This window comes from Arachis ipaensis, chromosome B9 (genome assembly GCF_059453495.1).
Source record: "Arachis ipaensis isolate K30076 ecotype BB chromosome B9, ASM5945349v1, whole genome shotgun sequence".
Lineage (NCBI taxonomy): Eukaryota > Viridiplantae > Streptophyta > Magnoliopsida > Fabales > Fabaceae > Arachis > Arachis ipaensis.
In genome coordinates this window covers 1,533,096-1,552,534 of record NC_142444.1, presented here as the reverse complement: position 1 = coordinate 1,552,534, position 19,439 = coordinate 1,533,096, and the positions used below count along the sequence as shown (strand labels likewise).

Here is a 19,439-nt window from a genome sequence, read left to right as displayed (position 1 = left end):
AATTCAACTATTAATGGCAACAAGCTGCACTCCATGAGAAGCAAAGAGGTTGTGGTATAATTAGAGATGAAATTAGTATATGAAAAATTAATAATAATAATACTAATAATAATAATAATAATAACAATAATAATAAGAAGAAGAAGGGATAAAAAAATGTGTAAAAATTGTGTCTAATTTGTTGTATTTTTTATATTTTAATATTTTGCAAAACGCTAAATACATCTATTATATATGCATTAATGTGCTACTGGATCTATCAAAAATTTGTCTATCGACAAACAACCCATAAATATGCACCACCATATTTATATCTTTAAGGCTCTAATAATGTGGAAATTCTTGTGCATTCGATTTCACGTGAAGTTGATAATTAAGAATCGTTAGATGATTTGACTTTGACTAAATTTTTATTTAACAACTATCAGTTATCAACTTTATGTAAAATCGACTGTACCTGAATTTTCATCCTCTAATAAACATAAACACTAACCAAACGAATTCTATATTCTCACACAGTCACACACTCACACCTACAAGTTAATTAAATAAAAAATAAAAACCCTCTTATTCCAATAATAATAATAATAATAATAATAATAATAATAATAATACACCCCAATAAAAAAATCAACTAACATCGATTAATAAATACCACAATCAAATAAATTCACTCATTGTATGACCAAAAAAAAATCACTCATTTATTTTTTCTTACGTTAAAATCACCCATATGAAAAAAAAAAAAAAAAGCCACATAATTATTGTCCTTAAATTAAGTCATGAATAACAAAATAATAACAGCACCCTAATTGGCCAGGATCACACTCACACTCTCAAGCAAGAAGGATTTTCAGAAATTATTTTGGTTCATCAAAATTATTATCTTGTTTGACGCTCTAACATGAATCAATAACTGTTGTGTGGTTCTTCATCATCATTAGGGGACTCCAAGATAGACAGTCTCAGATTTTTCACTAAATCATTCATTGTCACGTTGAATTTGTCACCTATCTGCAGTAATTAACAGTAATAAAAGTTTATAAAAAATCCATAATAATTATTAAAGTTAGTTCTTTACTATCATTCATGTTTGATTTTATATTTCTTTTATTTTATATTGATAAGTCGTTTTAATTTTCAATGTTTTCATAAATCAATATATCCAAATGTAATTAATTGTATACGGAATACTGATTTATGAAAGGATTTGTTAAGAAAATTAAACGACTTATTAATATAATTTTTTTTGCCACTTATGCTCCAATCATGCAAGCCATGGTTATGTAATGCTTAGTAATTTTGTCATGGTTAAAAAAATTTTAAAAATTTGTAAAATAACTCGCATGTCATTTTGATAGATATATTAAATCACATCAAAGCTCAATTTATATCCTTAAAATTATTCAGGAGGTATATATGCAAATTGAAATATATATATATATATATATATATATATATATATATATATTTCAATCAAGTATGTAATAATAATAAGCGAAATTGTAATTGCAATTGGGTGATCATAATTTATAAGACATATAAATAATGGACCTTAACTATGATTTCCTTAAAAGATCAATTAGGACATTATAATGATGTTAATTTTTAATTAAAGAGTAAATATTTAAATTGATTTACATTGAATTTTAATTCAAACACTTTAATACATAAAAAAACCACTATTCTAAAAATTTTCGTGAATTATTTTTGACAGATTAGTCTTTTTATTATTTTTAATCAAATTTTTATTATATATATTAAACAATAAGTAAAGTTTTAATAAAATATATTATAAAATAATTAGATTTCAAAAAAATATAATGACAGAATATTCTATTAATCTGTCAAACAAAATTAATTCGCACAAACTTTTAAAGAATAAATTACCATTTGTATCCATGAAAGATACAGACACTGACAAATGTATCCATATAAGAATAAAACAACCATTATAATCACAGAAAATGGTTTATGTGTGCCAAAAGTACCCTAACAAACCAATTGCGTAACCAACGTACGGATACTTTTGGCACACGAAGGCTATCTTCTGTGGTTATAATTGTCGTTTTATTCTTATATGGATACATTTGTCAGCGTCTGTATATTTTATGGGTACAAAATGATAATTTATCCAACTTTTAAATAATAAATTTTGTTAAAAAACAAAAGATGATATCTAAAGTTTTTTAATATTGTGCATATATATATATATATACCTGAGCAATAATGGTGATATCAAGAGTGGAATTTCCAAATGGCAATACACTATTGCTAATGGCAGAGAGATCAAAACTCTTAAGATGTCCCAATATTTTGAGCATAATACCACTTTGTTTCATGCAATGGATCCTTATTAGAACATCATTTTTGAACACTCTTGCTTCCACCGTTGGGAGTAGTGCTATTTCACTTGTTGCTGCTTTATTATTGATTGCACCTTCATCATCAACCTTATTATTAGTAGTACCATTGATGAGGTGGGATTTCCTAATAATGAATGACACTGATTCTACACTTATCTTCTTCCTTTGTTCTTCTAACTCCTTCACTCGTTGTTTCAGTTGTTTCACATGACTTATTGCCTCGCTAAGTATAGTGGATTTGTCAATCTACATTTCATAAACCATTATAATTACGTTAAGGGAGCCACTTAGATAAACACGCTGAAAATATCTTTTTTTAAGATATTTTTTAATAATTAAAATTTAATATATATAATAAATTAAATCGTGTTATTTTTGTCAAAATTAGATTAAACAAATTGATTTGACCGAAAAATGGTGAATCAAATCTTGAATTGATCTAAATTAATATCATTTTTTATAAAAAATGACTACAATACTCTATTATAAAAAATAACTAAAATATTTCTATTATATATATTAATTTTGAGAATTCTAAATTTTAGTCTTTTATTTTTCTATCGTAGGGGTAGGATTTAGAATTTTTAAAAAATATATATATATGTAATAAAGGTATTTTAATCATTTTCTATAATAAATGTATTGTAGTAACTTTTTATAAAAAAAATACTATTAATTTAAACTAGTTCAAGATTTGATTCACCATTTTTTTTGTTAAATTAATTTGTCTAGCCTAATTTTGACAGAAATAACATTATTTAATCGATTACATATGTTAAATTTTAATTATTAAAAAACATCTTTAAAAAAAGACGTTTTAACCGTATTTATCTGAGTGACCTCTTTACATTAATTATTATTCTTAACATGGCATTCTATACATTTTCTACAAGTTTCTACTTTTTATTAACATAAAAGAAATATAGAACTATTCTATTGGTAATAGAATATGTGCTCTATTGATGCATTATTATTATAAAATATTTTATACTATTAATCTAATTATATTTATTTTTTTTAGATGATTATTGATATAATAAATTAAAAAAATAGTTACTTTGCTGATGTGAAATTATAATGTTTAAAATTATTTTACAATACAACAATATAATAAAATTAAATTATTATATTATTTAAATAATTAATTTCTTGTGTAAAATATCTCTACACTAATAGTGAATAGAAATTAAATGGATATAATAAATAATACAATAATAACTTGTATATTCTAAGTACTAACCTTCTTCAAGCCAGGAATAGTGGCTGAAAGTGCTATGAATCTCTCAGTTAATTCCCTTCTCCTTTTTCTCTCAGTCATTATGTGATCAAGTGTCTCTGAGGAGCTTCTAACCTTCTTTGCTTGATTTTCTAATGGCACTTCAATGTGTTGGTATGGTCGTTTCCCATTGTTATTATAGGTTTCTAATGATGGAGGAGGAGGAGGAGTAGCCGCGGCCGCCGCCGTGGTGGCAATAACGGTGGAATCATGGAAAGATAGAATGTATGATCTTGGAGAAGATGTTGAAGTAGAAGCTTTCATATCCAACAATAATGGTGCATGTTGATGTTGTTGAGAGAACATGGACATGGATCCATTGTTATTATTGTTGTTAAACACAAAACCTCTAGTATTGCCACTTCCACCACCTTTTAATATACACTTTTTAATTTAGATATGGAATTGAGAATGATGTAGGACGTAGTTATAGAGTGTATGGGTATTTTACGCAGTTGTGGTGTCAATAGCAAATTGGATCCTCTAATTTATATTTAAAAAATTAAAAAAATTTGCAGTACACAAATTGGATTGTCCGATTTGTGTTTTAGACAATTAAAAAAATTTTAACATTAAAATCGGACCATCCGATTTTTATTTTCAAAATAAAAAAAAATTTAAAAGTACAAATCGAACCCTCCGATTTTCCCTCCCACACAAATCGGACAGTCCGATTTGTGTTCTTAATTTTTTAATAAAGAAATCAGACCGTCCATTTTCTTCACTTCATAGTTCAGAAAAAATTGTCCCTACATTCATGTCTAGCACCACCCACTTTCATAACTATGCACAACACACGCAAAATTTACATATCCAAAAAAATGAACCTTTAATATAAGGCCAAAAAAAAGAATAATCATTGATAAAATTAAATAATATATATTATTGGAAGAATTTTAAATATCTACAAAACATTAATATTTTAATAATTTTAGCCGTTAATCTCAATTATAAAAAATATATAATATATATTAATTAAAATCAACAGTTGAAAATATTGAAATATTGATATTTTAAAAACATTTGAAAAATTTTCTATATTATTAAACAATATATACTTACTTCGATTATTATTTGTGGGAGAGTGACTATTATCACTTTCAGATGAGAAAGCTGGTTGGTGATGATAATCATGATGATCCATGATCTCCCTAATGATATGATCTTTATCAACAATTAGTGATGTGTTAATCTTGTAACGTTGGTTGAAGATATCATCATCTTGGATCCCCTTAAATATAAAAAGAACAAATAAACATTAATTCAAAATTCACACAAACATTTATATACCTATACATAAAACTATGTTCATCATATATATACTCTAATATATAATATAACCTAGTCCAAAAAATACGTAGAATATTATAAATATAAATTTATAATAGTAAAATGATATATATTGGATATATATATATATAGTTGATAATTATTTACCATGTCAGAGTACCAATAATTGTGGCATGGCTCCCCCATTGGAAATGGAAGAATGAAGAAGGAAGAGAAGGATGAATATGAATGTGAATATGGGGGGAATGGAAGTGAATTAAAAGCACACAAAAGAAAAACCAAAAGAGAAAGACTCGTTGAACATGCATATCAAATCTGAACCGTTGGATCTAAAATTTGTCTTGATGACATGTTGTGGATATCTTCATCATTGGATGATCATTACGATGAGATATAGGACCACTGTCCGCCAAAGATAGGGTAGCCCATTTATCAGTGACCTAAATTAAAGTACCATAATAAGGTCCAATCTTGTTTCACAGAATTGAAGTCAGCAAATTTTGGTCCTAATAAATTCATCTTTATTTATACTTATGTTGTGTATCTTCTGCATTTAGTTGAAACTATGTGGACCCAAACCAAATTATTGAGTTTGTTGAGTAATCTGTACACTTGTTCACTTAAACGAGTATAAAAAATTTAAATTTTATCCAATATATGTAATAATTTATTAATTAATATTAAATTCTTAAATAAAGTTTAAATTTGTGCCGATTAGTCTTTGACCTAATGAGTAAGTAGAAATAATGTACCTCATAAATAAAGGTGAGGCATCGCCAAGAATACAACAAAGGGTTATACACTGCATTCTATTGATCTGAAAATTAATTACTTGTTGTCAAGAAGAAAGTAGCTTTATAGTTTAGTAGATTAAGTACTAATTTGTCATGAATTTAAATTTTATCTAAAGATTTGTCGTTTGTCGTTGGTTAATGAATTCTTATTTAAATCTTCGATACTTAAGGCTGCGTTTGTTTCTGAGAACATGACAGGATAAGGCACTGAGAACAAGACATGCTCTGTTTGGTTGATGTATAGGATGAGACATAGACATAAAGACACAGACATTAAAGACATAGACATAAAATATTTGTGTCTATGTATTGTGTTAATGAACAAGACACAAATATTTGAAAAAGATTGAATTACCCTTCATTTAACCACAATTTTATCAACACCACTCCACACCCATCACCTCAAATGCTACATGTCATTACCATTAAATTTTTATTTCTTTTCGTATTTTTTTCTTTTAATATCATCTCAAATTATCATTCAAATATTAAATATACAGTTTTTTTTGAAAAAAAAAAATAGAAAACCAAAGTCTAAAATTTATCAAAGATTAATTAAAATTTAAATAAATAAAAAATTAAATGTATAATTTTTTTTTGAAAAAAACGGGAGAACAAATTTAGTTGTAAAATCTAAAAGAGGAAGTAAAAAAGAAATATTTGAAGAGATAAGAGGACAAATTTTGAAAATTTAAAAATTGAATAAGGGTAAAAGAGTAAAAAATTAGTGTCTCACAAGTTGTGTCTCAGTGTCTCATCAAATTGGAGGTACACAAATTTAGTGTCTCCGTGTCCATCCGTGTCCTCCCGTGTCCATCAAAAATCTGTGTCTCACCAAACCAAACAGCAGACATGTGTCACCGTGTCCATGTCTCATTGAGACATGGACATCAACCAAACACTACCTAAAGGACAGAGACACAAAATTTATTTTCTTATATTTTGTTTGGTGATAAATTAGAACAAATTATAAAAATTTAATTTATTCTTATTTTTTTTTATTTAAAAAATTTGAGATGAAATATATAATAATAAAAAAATATAATTATGAAAAATTAATAAGAATAATGAAAGAAAAATTAAAAAATAAATTGTGTCCTTTGTTAGTATCCTCGTGTCTTTTTGTCAGGATGGACACAAAATACCCTAATTCAATGTCTCTGGACACATTGTTTCTATCCATATCTCCTCCGTCAAACACGATTTTATGTCTCTCTGTCCCTGTCTCAATTAAGTTATGTTTTATAATATAATGTCTTTGGAATAACATATATATGTTTTGGAACTTTGATAAATGAAGAGGTGCTTCAATTTGACCGTGGAAGAAAAGCTTTAATCCTTTCCGATATGCATGTCATGTAGTGTAATGTATGTTGTATAAAACCATCGAACTCAAAACTGCAATTTCAATTCATTTCAATCCAATAAGGTACGAACTTCGCCATGCATTCATTAAATTTCAAAATGTACGTAACATGTGTTGCCCTGTTTCTTTTGTCAAACTCAGATGTGAACTTAACATCATTAAATTTTATATATCATATATATTGTTCAACGAAAAAAGATTATATAAAATTGCTGAAAAACCTTGTCTTGCTATGCAAGAGGACGTTTAATTTGTCTTCTTGTTATGCACGTGAGTCGGTGAGTGTTTGCCAACTTGCTTCATTAGCTGTGTGTTCTTTTTATTTTGTTTGCCAACTTTTGTGATTGGTAGCCATCAAATAGCCATCAATGATGATTTAATGGTATGAGATTGGTGTGAGATTTCATCTAGTGACTCACCTTTCTCTGCTGGTTACATGCTGGCCAAAATTTAATAAAATTGCTGGCCCTAGACTTTTTCTAATTTTATTTCTCTCCTTAGTTCTATAGGTTGATTATTTTTATCTGTTGCTAAAGTTGGGACAAAATTAATTTCAGAAAGTAAAACAAAAGAATAAAACCATTTTTTCTAACCAAACACAACAAATTAAACTTTTTTCCATATTGTTCTATATTGTTTTCTCTACCAATCAAGAAACTTAATGTCACATTTGTACGTACCTCTTGTGAGCCAGATTAAAAGCAAAGATGAGCATTTATATATAATTGTTTCAGTGAATATTATTCTTGGGATTTGAAAATTGGATGTAGAATAGTAGAATGCAGTAAATTTATTGAGTAATTTTCTTTCTTCTTTTTTTTGGTTAATAAAACGGGCTGAGTAATTGAGTTAGCATGGCCCAGTATCTGTTTTGATCAATGTTTGGCCCAGTATTTTAAGTGAGCAATTAAGCCCAAAATATAAATGGGTCTCCTTTAGGCAAGGATTCTAAGTTTTGTTTTTCTTTCACCTCCAACATAAAAAGTTTTGGTTTACACCTCCAACAAAAATATTAACAACAAAACTATTCGATAAATAATTTAATATATTTAATTAAATTATTATTTAATAAATTTAATTAAATTATTATTTAATGATTTTTTTTTAACTAAAAATTCGAACCCACAGTTTCTTAATTGAGTATGGAGAGATTATGTCATTTAAACTATTATTCATTGGCATTATCTAATTATTCTTAATTATTAACTTCAGATAAAATTTATTGTACCTAAATTTTTTCTAACTATAATTTATAAATTTGAGGAGTGCTACACATACAAGTCTTTTTGACTTACAAGTCTTACAAGTTACTAGGCCTTTTAATGCGTTATTCAACGTTTCCTATTTTCAAAGCGCTACATTCAGAACCGTTCTTCTTCTTCTTCCTCTTCCTCTTCTTCTTTATTTTTTTTCGATTTTCATAATTTCTGAAATCAAGCTTTGAAATCGTTTTGAAGAAGAAAAAGCCGCAGAAGATGAGGAGAAAGAGAAAGAGTTCTGAATTATGCAACGAATTTTGGGTGTATTTCTTAAATACTTTGGGTGTATTTTTCGTAATCCTTTGGGTGTATTTCTGTAATTCTTTTGAAGATAATGGAACTTCAGAAATACACCCAAACGATTACAGAAGTACACCCAAAATGATTACAGAAATACACCCAAACGGTTACAGGAATTTACCCAAACGATTATAGAAATACACCCAAAGCATTACAGAAAATACACCCAAAGGATTTAAAGAAATACACCCAAAATTTGTTAAAATACATCTTATGCATAATTCAGAACTTTTTCTCTTTCTCCTCCTCATCTTCTACTGCTTCTTCTTCTTCAAAAACGATTTCACCATGAAAAATCGAAAAAAAAAAGATAAAACAGAGAGAAAGAACCTAAATGAAGAAGAAGAGGAAGACAATGAAGAAGAACGTGCAGAAACGAAAGAAAAGGAGAAGAAAGAAGAGTAAGAGGAAGAAGAACGTGCGGCAAGAAGAAGAAGGAGGAGAAAGAGAAGGCAAGAAACGAAAGAAAAGAAGAATGAGAAGACGAAGAGGAAGAAGAATGGTTCGAAACGTGTTTTGAGCGTTAGTTTTAATTGAACTTGTAAAGCTTACAAGCCTTAATCGCTTGTATGCCAAGAATTACTCAGTTTTATCCCGAGTAATACCAAGAAAAAAACGAAACTTTTATCCCAAGTAAACCCTTTAGTAATTTTCCCCTTATTCTACCATGCAAATTGTAAGCACTCTTAGAACCCTTCTCAAAACCCCTCGCTTTGATCATCTTGCTCCTTCCGCCATGGCCCTTCTTCTTCTTCTTCAACTCAGGACCAAACCCAACAACAACCCTTTCACAAACCCCGCTTTGTTCTTTTTATTCTCCAAATCTTCTTCTTCTTCTTCTCTCAGAGACCTAAAACACACTCTCAAACACCAACAATCAGAATCACAATCACAATCACAATCACAATATCCTTCAACACCCTCAGAGCAATCCTCCTCATTCACCAACACTCATTATCATCAGCAGCAACAGCAACAGCAACATCAGCAACAACAGAAGAACTCTCTCCACGATATCCGTGGCACCCTCTCCGAGTTCCGCCGCCGCACCGCCGCCGAAACTCTGCCGGACGAATCGCTTTCATTCAGTGATATCTACGACCGAACCGTGCGCCGGAAAACGCCCTTTCCGGACATGGAATCCTCCGGTACGGCGCACGGCGGAGGGAGGAGACCTTTCAACCTCGGTGCCGTTCGCGATGACTTGCGGAAGCCAGGAGAGGCTCGCGCCAGAGACCGGAGGAGAGCTGATTCGTTTTCGTTGGAGGCGTACAGGGAGGTGCTGAGATCGAGGCCGTTAGATTCCTCCGCCACCGCGGCAGCTGGAGCATCCTCGCCGGAGAATGTGGTTGGCACTGCGAGCTGGTTGCCGGATTCTGTGTTGAAGCAGAAGAGACGCAAGGAAGAATCCGAGTTTATGAAGGTTTATAGCTTTGGCGAATTGGGGGAGAAATTGAAGAAGCTGAGACCCGAGGGAATGAGAAAAGAGTGGTTCTCTATTGAAGAATTGAACGAAAGGTTGAAGAGGATGAGAGAGAAGGAGGTGGAGGAAGCTGAGTCCAATGTCACAGGAGGGGTATTATTCAAGGACATGAGAGAGTGCCTGGTATCTGAAGATGAAAAGTCTAGGAAGAGTTCACGTTAGTAACAAGCTTTAATTTCTTGTGTTTTTGGATTTGATTTTATCTTTCACATGATATTGAAGGTTTCAATTCTGAGGGGTTGAGTTGACTATAGGGATTAGTACATAATAGGAATCAGTAAAAGCTTGTTGGTTGTTATTTTTATTTATTTAATTAATATTATGGATTGAATTTAGAACTTCACTTCAACTTGGATATAACTTTGATTGGGATTTAGGATAGGATTATAGGAACATGATGACATTGTTCCACACCGTCTAGTGAGATAAAGCTTAGGCTATGTTTTGTAGTTTTGTGTGGGGGAGGGGATCCACCCTGTCTCTAATCCCCGGATTTGGTTGCGGTAGCGAGTTAGGGACATGGTGTCCCTTGTTTGCCTTGTCTCTCCTTCCTAGTTTAACTCCCTCAAGCATGCTCTCTGCAGTTGTCCCCACTGTGGCACGTCCTCCGCTTCCCTCCTTAGCCATCTCAAATAGACCCTTGGTCATTGCTGCATTTTAAAATTTGGCATGAGGTTGATGAAGTATAGGCTTGTCATGAATCACCATTAATTTGATGTGATGGGATGGAATCAATCTCAGTTCTTGTGTATATTTGTTAAATTTGACTCTGATCGTGGTGTGAAACTAATGTGGCATGATTTTGATTAAAAGCGAATTACTAATTGTTTGAATTATCCAGTGCAGAAATCTGATATCTTAAGCCAGTTGATTGGGACTCCAGCCTACTATTCGGATCCCCGTAAAGAGCATCTTGTTGAAAAAGTAAGTAATGGTTCGCTTTGGCCTGTTTTCTATTTATTTGGTATACTCCTTGTTTTGGTGATCTGAACCTTCATTCCATTGTCAAACTCAAAACTTGCGACATTACCTATTCCATGTCGAATCCATTGTTGTTGACATTAACTTCACAGTTCTATACTTCAAAATTGCTTGCTCCTTGATACTATTGAGTGAATCCGTTGTTGATATGTGTTGGTTTTATTAGAAATATCTATAATAACTTACCGTATTAGATTGTTGATACTTCTGAGTTTTAACAAATTTGATACCCTGACTTTGCCACTTTTTGCTAATTCCAGTACTTCCATCCAGATAATATGTCCTCAGAAGAAAAGTTGAAAATTGAACTTGCAAAGGTTAGAGATGAGTTCAAAATGTCAGAATCAGACTGTGGATCTGCTCGAGTTCAAGGTAAGGGCTATTACTAATTAACTGTTTTATTTATGAGTAGCATGTGGAAGGAAGGGAATGAATTTGCTTTAGTTACATTCCTATCAAATCTGAAACATTGTGTGACTGTCTTATTGCAATATAGGTTCATAATTAGATGAAAGTGATAATATCAAAAGTGTCTTGGAAATGCTTATGAAAATGGTTATAAGAAATTGTTATGGAATCAATTATGTCATTTTTGGTTTCATGCAGTTGCACAACTCACAACTAAGATTAAGCATCTATCAGCTGTTCTACACAAGAAGGTGAGTTACTTCTTTCAACATCTCTCATTGATCTTAATCTTCTATATATTGAAATGAAAATAACTACTGGTGGCAAAAGAGAATTTTGAACCAACCAATTTCATATGAATCTGGAGCTATTTCTGTTTGAGTTGGACTTCTATTAAGCTGTATGTATGTAAAGTTATAGATAAAAACCAATGGTCCGAATAAGCATCCTTACTACTAGTATATCAGATGAACAAAAAATAGTGTATTATTATTGCTGGTCATATGATTGCTTCTTAATTCAATTTGCACTTTTGCAGTCTTGCCATGATCCATCTTATTAGTTCACCCTTGAGATCCCTCTTGTGCAGTGTCACCACTGTTTTGATTTCAACCCGTCTCTTGACCCTTCGATTTTTATTTCGGATTACATGGTGAAAATCTTTCTTAGCATATTACTCTCGTATACCTTACTTGATTCATTCCATCATGATTTAGGATGTGCATTCTCGTAAAGGCTTGATCGCAATGGTTCAGAGGAGAAAAAGATTATTGAAATACCTCAGAAGAACTGATTGGGAATCGTATTGTTTCGTTATATCTAAGCTAGGTCTACGTGATAATCCAGATCATGGTCGCAAAACATAGGCCAGAGGTAGATCAAGTCATGCAATCAGTTCATATGGTCATTCTTCTGGTAAGCTAATGAGAAGACCCCTCTGAACATAAACTAATTGGACTATACAAAAAGACAACTACCCATCATTGTTGTTGATAATCTGACCAGGTAGACCAGGGAGAAATACTTCTATGATCTGGATGCAAAGAAAAAATAGTGGTTATTGATAATTTTAAATGTGTTCTAGGACTACATAAGTATTCCTCATACAGAAGGTTAGTCCAGTTTTAAACATTTTCAGTGAAACTGGCCAACTGGGCGAGTCATTGTTTTGTTTGTAGTTTTGATTAGTATGATTCTGCTGTGTCAACTGTTGAAGAGATATGTTGGTCCATTTTTTCAGGGAGAAGATTTAGATTAGTCTTATGGTCAACCCATTATATCATTCTAGGTTGAATTATGTGAAAATTTTTAATTTTCAATAGCTTTTTGTTTGTCACAAGAATCATATCATGTATCAGGGAAAACAGATAATTAGGTTAGCAAAATGTTCTGCTTTCACAATATATTTTCCCCGGAGTATCATCCTCTTTGATTATTGCAACTAGATTGTTGATTACTGTTTTTTATTTCTTTTTATGTAGAGTTTGTTTGGGTACCATTAAGTTGTTAGAAAAAGAATTTTTTTAATGTGCTTGACAAAATTTTAATAGTAAAAGTAAAATCATTGAAAAAAAAAAAAATCCTATTTTAGAAGTTATCATTTATATTTTTTTTACTTAAAAAAAGGTTTTTTTAATATTATAAATAAACAAAAAATATTTTTATATTATTCTACCTAAATATAATTATTAGATAAAAATATATTTTTAATGAAATATTTAAACATAAAATTATTTTTATTTTTTTAAAAAAGATCGCTTGAAATTTGTTTTTTTTTTAAGTTCATCCAAACAAGTTTTTATTGGGTGCACAACCCAGAATTTGAAACCCTAGTATGTTGGTATTTATATAATAATTTTAGAGGAATGTTAGGGGACAGTAATTTTTGTGATTTGTAGTCATCAAATAGTCATCAATGATGGTTTTAATGGTGTGAGATTGGTGTGAGATTTCATGTAATGACTTATTTTTCTTTGCTGGTTATATGCTGGTCAGAATTTAACAAAGTTGCTGGCTTCCTAAATTTTTTTATAATTTTAACTGAGCTTATCTGTTTTATTTTTCCTGCCTGGTTGTTTACATTATCCTGAAATTAATTTGGAATAAGAAGTTTGGATAATTTTTTCATGCTATTTAAGTATTTATTGACCGTGTGTCTTTTGAGTTGTGACTATTTCGAGTTCACAAAGAAATTTCACATCTAATACCTAGTTACCTACTTAGCTACTCTTTTTTTAGTTTTTTTTTTTTTCCAAATCTATTATTGTTTATGCAAATGGTCTTTTCTTAATACAAATAATTTGGTAGTCTCCACGTCACTATCATAGTATCATTATTCACTTTCAAAGTCTTGTCGGTTCATTGATTCCTTCACGAAATTGTGTCGTATTAGTCCCAAGTCGCATGATTGTGTTATCGTTATGTTCTCAATTTAACATGTCTTACAACGTATGCACATTTTAAATAATTTTTTTTCCCCATAAAAGACATCTCTCAATTTAGACTCGAAATGTTTTTAGTTTGTGGATCACTCACAAAAAATAGATGCATACAATTCAATACTCAACTTTCAAAATCGAATTTAAATAGATAATAGAAAAAATTATTCTAAAGGACCATAAAAAAGATTTAATTATTAAAAAAAATTTTAATGTAAAAATATTTAAAAAAAATAATTTTATAATATTAAAGAGAAGGATTAATTTTTTTTGTGAAAAGATAAATATATTTTTAGATTATTTTTTTATTTATTTTTTTTTGTAAATATATCTCTTTTTTCTAATTGTCTATCATACTCAAATTCTTATTCTTCATTTGTTACTGTCAATCACAAAACATAAGACTTAGGACTTGAAAATATAGTAATGTCTTATCATTATCATATATAAAATAGTCAACAATGAACATAAAACAAATCATTCAGATGGAGAAAGAAAAGTAAAAAACAAAAAGAAAGAGAAAAGAAATTATTGGGATAATATTATCTTTTCAATATTTTTTTTTTATTTTTGTTTTTAATAATATATAAATTAATCCTTTTTAATAATTTTAATATTAACCATCATTCTTATTAATTATGTTTTATTAATGGTCTTTTACAATAATTTTTCCTAGATAATATATGAAAAGAATAATTATCAGTTGGACTTAGATGTATACGCTTCACAGACTTTTTTGGGTTAGTTGATAAAAAAAAAAAAAGGAAGGAACATTACAGTGCCATTGTAGAACCTTTTTCATAAACAATCCTATTCAACAACTACGGAAAAGAAACCTAAAGCTGTATAGTTGAAAAAAAAATTAACGAAAGAATGTGAATACATAATGATATTTTAAATAAAAATACTATTTATACACTAAAATTAATTATTAAAATCAATCACTAATATATTTATGTATAAATATATATGTAGTTTAATTTATTTTTAATATTTATTTATATTTTAACATATTTTATATTAGTAGTTAATTTTTGTAGCTAATTTTAGTATATATGTAATATAATCGTATTTTAAAACGTGGCATTCACATGCATTTCTTTTTTTGGTTATTTATACTTTTTCTTTTGTAAAACGTGGCGTGTCACTTGCCTTTTATATATAACAAAATCCAACAAACAATATAACATTGACTCAGGACTCAAATAGAAAAACTAAGAAGATTCTTTACAAGAGGCAAAGATTGAAGAAAGAAGCAAAGAAAAGAACTCTACTTGAGCTTGAGATAAGGAAGGAAAATGGCAATGGCAGCTTCTGCAGCAAAGAAGAAAATATGCGTAACTGGTGCAGGAGGTTTCTTAGCTTCTTGGGTTGTTAAGTTTCTTCTTTCCAAAGGATACATCGTTCATGGCACTGTTAGACAACCTGGTACTTTTCACCAATCCCCATTTTATTTCTTTTTCTAAATTGAAACCACTCTCATAATTTTGTTTTCTTACTAATCTCTTGCAGATACTCTTTTGAGTTAATGCTAAACTCAATACAAAATTATAATTTTATTTATTATTACTTGTTTTAATTTGTGAGTAGGTGATGAGAAATATGCTCACTTGATGAAGCTTGAGGGAGCTTCTGAGAATCTTAAACTCTTCAAAGCAGATTTGTTGAGTTATGAATCAGTTCAGTCAGCAATTGCTGGATGCAATGCTGTTTTCCATGTTGCTTGCCCTGTGCCTTCAACAACATCAACCAACCCTGAGGCATGGAATCTTCTAATATCATAATACTCTTTGATTTATTTATGTCAAAGCTTAAAGGATTTATTTTGTTTGATCATTGTCTTCAAAATAGTTCATTTGACAAATCTGCAGTAGCATTAGTTTTGTGGTTAATGGGAAAATTATTATGGTTGTGGAGTTAATGTTGTGTTTATGTTCTTATTTATCCAATTTACATGTTAACCAGTGTGAGGCCTATATATTCATTTTGTCTTGAAACCATTCATCCCAAAAGTTTAAGCTGATAAGAGGAAGCAACATGAATGATTATATCTCCGACATTCCCTCTCAAGCAAGAGTCTTTTTTGGGTTTGTTTTTTGCATAAGCCTTATGCTATTCTAGATCCTCGGATATAGAGTTTTGATACCATGTCATGAAATCACTCGTCCCAAAAACTTAAGCTAATAGAAAGAAGCAACATGAATGATTATATCTCTAACACATTTTCCCGGTGGAATCAATGATGCCAGTAGTAGTAGAAATTTCTGCAGGTAGAAATGATTGAGCCCGCCGTCAAGGGAACTACCAATGTGCTTGAAGCTTCTCTTGAAGCTAAAGTGGAACGAGTCGTCTATGTGTCATCTGTAGCCGCTGCTTTCATGAACCCAAATTTTCCAAATGACAAAGTGATTGATGAATCTTGTTGGTCTGATAAAGACTATTGCAGAAAATCCAATGTTAGTATAATTCTGTTACATATATGCTTGTGATACGAATTTGTCATTGGTCTTATAATTACAACCGTATCAGTTGTAGAGAACATCTGTGTTATATATGACTAAACTCTCAAGTTTTTATGATTCAGAACTGGTATTGCTTCTCCAAGACAGAGGCTGAAGAGCAGGCCCTAGACTTTGCGAAAAGAACCGGGCTTGATGTGGTGAGCATTTGTCCTACCCTTGTGCTTGGACCCATTTTAAGGTCATCTATTGTGAATGCAAGTAGCTTGGTTCTCCTCAAGATTTTGAAAGGTGCTTAAATGCTTAATTATTACTGTCTTCTACAATATGCTAGTTTATTTACTCTGCAGTGCTAGTTATAAAGCCACCTTGATCTTATTTTACATGATAATCATGCACCGGCCTAGACTTGAACGGTTAAAATAGCTAACTTTTGTGGTGTGGTTCATTCGAAGCTCTTCTCGTATACCTTAAAGTGCAAACAATTAAAATCTTGAGACGCATGAACAACAAAGGTGGCATAAAATTCCTCTTGTGCAAGCAGATTCCAAGTTTGGTTTGTAAATTTAGTTGACCATGAAGTAAACTAATCTAAACACCAATTTTTAGTGATGTCATATGTTTCATTCTAGTTGTAAATTATAACTTTTAGCATCCATAGTTCTCTTTTTTGAAATGTATATATGAATTCATGTTTAAGGTTGTGAATCATTGGAGAACAAACATCGTTGGATAGTTGACGTGCGAGATGTAGCCGATGCAATTCTTTTGGCTTATGAAAAGCCTGAAGCAGAAGGGAGATATATATGCACTTCACACCCTGTTAAAGCAAAGGATATGGTGGAGAAATTGAAGAGTAAATATCCAAACTACAACTACCCTACAAAGTAAGCTTCACTTTCCCCATGATCTATGATGAAAAATTTCAATTATCAATGATAAACCAATTTCTATCTTATGAGTTTAATTTTGATGCACTGACAGTGTAAAGCGTTTTATACCGTCGTGCAATTACATCTGTTTTTTTATGACTATTTACAGGGTCAATGTGAAAAAGATAGTTATTTTTACTGATGTAACGTTACGTAATTGAATACACGGGCAATGTATCAAAATTAAATTCTTATCTTATTTATGACAAAAGGATGAACTTTTAGGAAACACAGAACTTTTGCTTGTTAGTATCAATTCTAAACACAATTTGCATTATTGGTAGCTTTGTTGAGGTGGATGATCATCAAACAAAGTTAAGCTCAGAGAAACTACAGAGGCTTGGTTGGAGATACAAGCCATTGGAGGAGACACTCACTGATGCTGTTGAGAGCTATAAAGAAGCTGGTCTCTTGCAATCAAAGTAAACTTTGTTGGTCTTGGAATAAAATAAATAAATTCTGTTTGTTATTCAGCATCTCCCTATTGGAAGGGATTTGTGAATGAATATGTTTCAGTTGTTGCAATGTGATTGTATTGTGTGATCACTGATGTTGTTTTTATATGACCAATTCATGCTTAAAAAGAGGGCCCTTTTCCCCAATATAAGGCCAATGTTCTCAAATTAAAATAGTTTTACACATACATTCAATTACGCGATGTCATATCAGTAAAAGTAACTACTTTTCACATTGATCGCGTGAATGATCATCTAAAAGAACAGATGTGATTGTACGTCAGTGCATCAAAATTAAACTCTCTTGAAATTTTTTAATACGTGTGAAACGTATTCAATAGGTCTTGAGCAAGCTTTATCACCACAAGGGAAACTTGAGCTGTATTGAATACAATGGAATCCTAAAATCTTGAGCAACTCTTTGATTTCGCAGATAATCTTTTTAGGTGCATGTTTAGGCGCCATTATTTTGTTAAAAAAAAATCTTTTTTCAATGAAAAAAGGTCTTTTTTTATTTTTTAACGTGTTTGGCAAATTTCTAGTAGTAAAAGTAAAAGCACTAGTAAAATAAAAAAAAGATCTTTTTTGAGAAGCTGTAATTTACATCTTTTTTTAAAAGATCTTTTTTTCTTAAAAAAAGATGTTTTTCATGTAATAAATAAACAAAAAAATACTTTTATATTGTTATACCCAAACATAATTGATTGATAAAAAGATCTTTTTACATGAGATATCCAAACATAAAATTACTTTTACTTCTCTATAAGATCTTTTAAAAAAAGATAACTCAAAAAAAGATCTTTTTTTTAAAAGCTCACCCAAACAAGCCCTAAATTGTGAAACATATTCAATAAGTCTTGAACAAGCTTTATAGTCACAAGAGAAACTTGAGCTGCATTGAACATAATGTAATCCTCAATTATTGCAACATATCAAAGAGATTCACACTGCATAGCCAGGTAATCTATGTTTATTAGTTTCTGTAAAAGTGATTTCATATCAAATTTGAAGTCATGAAATTCAAACCTAACAACACAATAAAGTATATACCTCTTTAAAAGATTTTGATTCTGACTGCAGCTACCATTACTTTATCTATTTAAATTAAAAGATAATGCACATTCTAATTAAGTAGTTGACTTTTAAGAACATAATTCCAATTTGTGGCACTTTTTCTCCACACACAAATTTTTTCAATTGGATGCAAATTTCTACATTCTTAGTTTTGGCTTTTGACTGATTGAAAAATGTTTGAATTGAAAAATGTTTGAACTTTCAATCTCAAAGGACTTTTCCATGTAACCAAAAACCTTCCTTTTGTGCCCAAAAAAACAAAAAGGATTTAATAACTAAAACACAAATGCATAGCATTAGTAATAATACTTTGCAAAACAACCAGCTCAATTAATTTATTTAATCGTTTTGAATTTTCGGTTGGTAATAAAAGTTATTTTAAATGAGAGTATAAACAATATCTTACACACTATAGGTAAGGAAAAAAAAAAAAAAACTGAGTGATTTCTGCAGTGATGTGTGCACCGACAACATTTAAGAAGTCCAAATTCGTATTAATTGTTCAAAATAAATGTTCTTGAATTTTTATGCTGACCATGCTTTTATTTTAGCAGTTAA

General features: G+C 30.3%; 3 protein-coding genes across 5 annotated transcripts; 2 read left to right on the top strand and 1 right to left on the bottom strand.

Annotated features, from left to right (window-relative positions):
- Positions 1–571: 571 nt before the first annotated feature.
- On the bottom strand, positions 572–5,159 carry LOC107614694 (uncharacterized). The gene is made up of 5 exons (XM_016316836.3): positions 5,080–5,159; positions 4,705–4,873; positions 3,607–4,013; positions 2,220–2,612; positions 572–1,014 (listed from the first exon to the last, which is right to left on the bottom strand). Exons 1-5 carry the CDS (start codon positions 5,116–5,118, stop codon positions 910–912), a joined length of 1,113 nt encoding a protein of 370 aa, XP_016172322.1. The 5' UTR covers positions 5,119–5,159; the 3' UTR covers positions 572–909.
- A 4,137-nt stretch (positions 5,160–9,296) lies between these two features.
- Positions 9,297–15,294, top strand: LOC107619746 (uncharacterized). 3 transcript variants are annotated; one of them, XM_088499542.1, is made up of 6 exons: positions 9,297–10,291; positions 10,976–11,058; positions 11,376–11,487; positions 11,722–11,774; positions 12,240–12,438; positions 15,160–15,294. In XM_088499542.1, the coding sequence occupies exons 1-5, from the start codon at positions 9,319–9,321 to the stop codon at positions 12,387–12,389; spliced, it is 1,371 nt and encodes a 456-aa protein (XP_088355668.1). In that variant the 5' UTR covers positions 9,297–9,318; the 3' UTR covers positions 12,390–12,438; positions 15,160–15,294. The 3 variants fall into 3 exon arrangements, with proteins under 3 accessions (XP_088355668.1, XP_016177522.2, XP_016177521.2); XM_016322036.3 differs by lacking the exon at positions 15,160–15,294 and adding an exon at positions 12,529–12,967; XM_016322035.3 differs by lacking the exon at positions 15,160–15,294 and having other exon boundaries at positions 12,240–12,967.
- Positions 15,160–17,975, top strand: LOC107618039 (cinnamoyl-CoA reductase 1). The gene is made up of 6 exons (XM_016319964.3): positions 15,160–15,389; positions 15,552–15,721; positions 16,232–16,417; positions 16,546–16,711; positions 17,121–17,307; positions 17,637–17,975. Exons 1-6 carry the CDS (start codon positions 15,260–15,262, stop codon positions 17,776–17,778), a joined length of 981 nt encoding a protein of 326 aa, XP_016175450.1. The 5' UTR covers positions 15,160–15,259; the 3' UTR covers positions 17,779–17,975.
- The last annotated feature ends 1,464 nt before the right edge of the window (positions 17,976–19,439 follow it).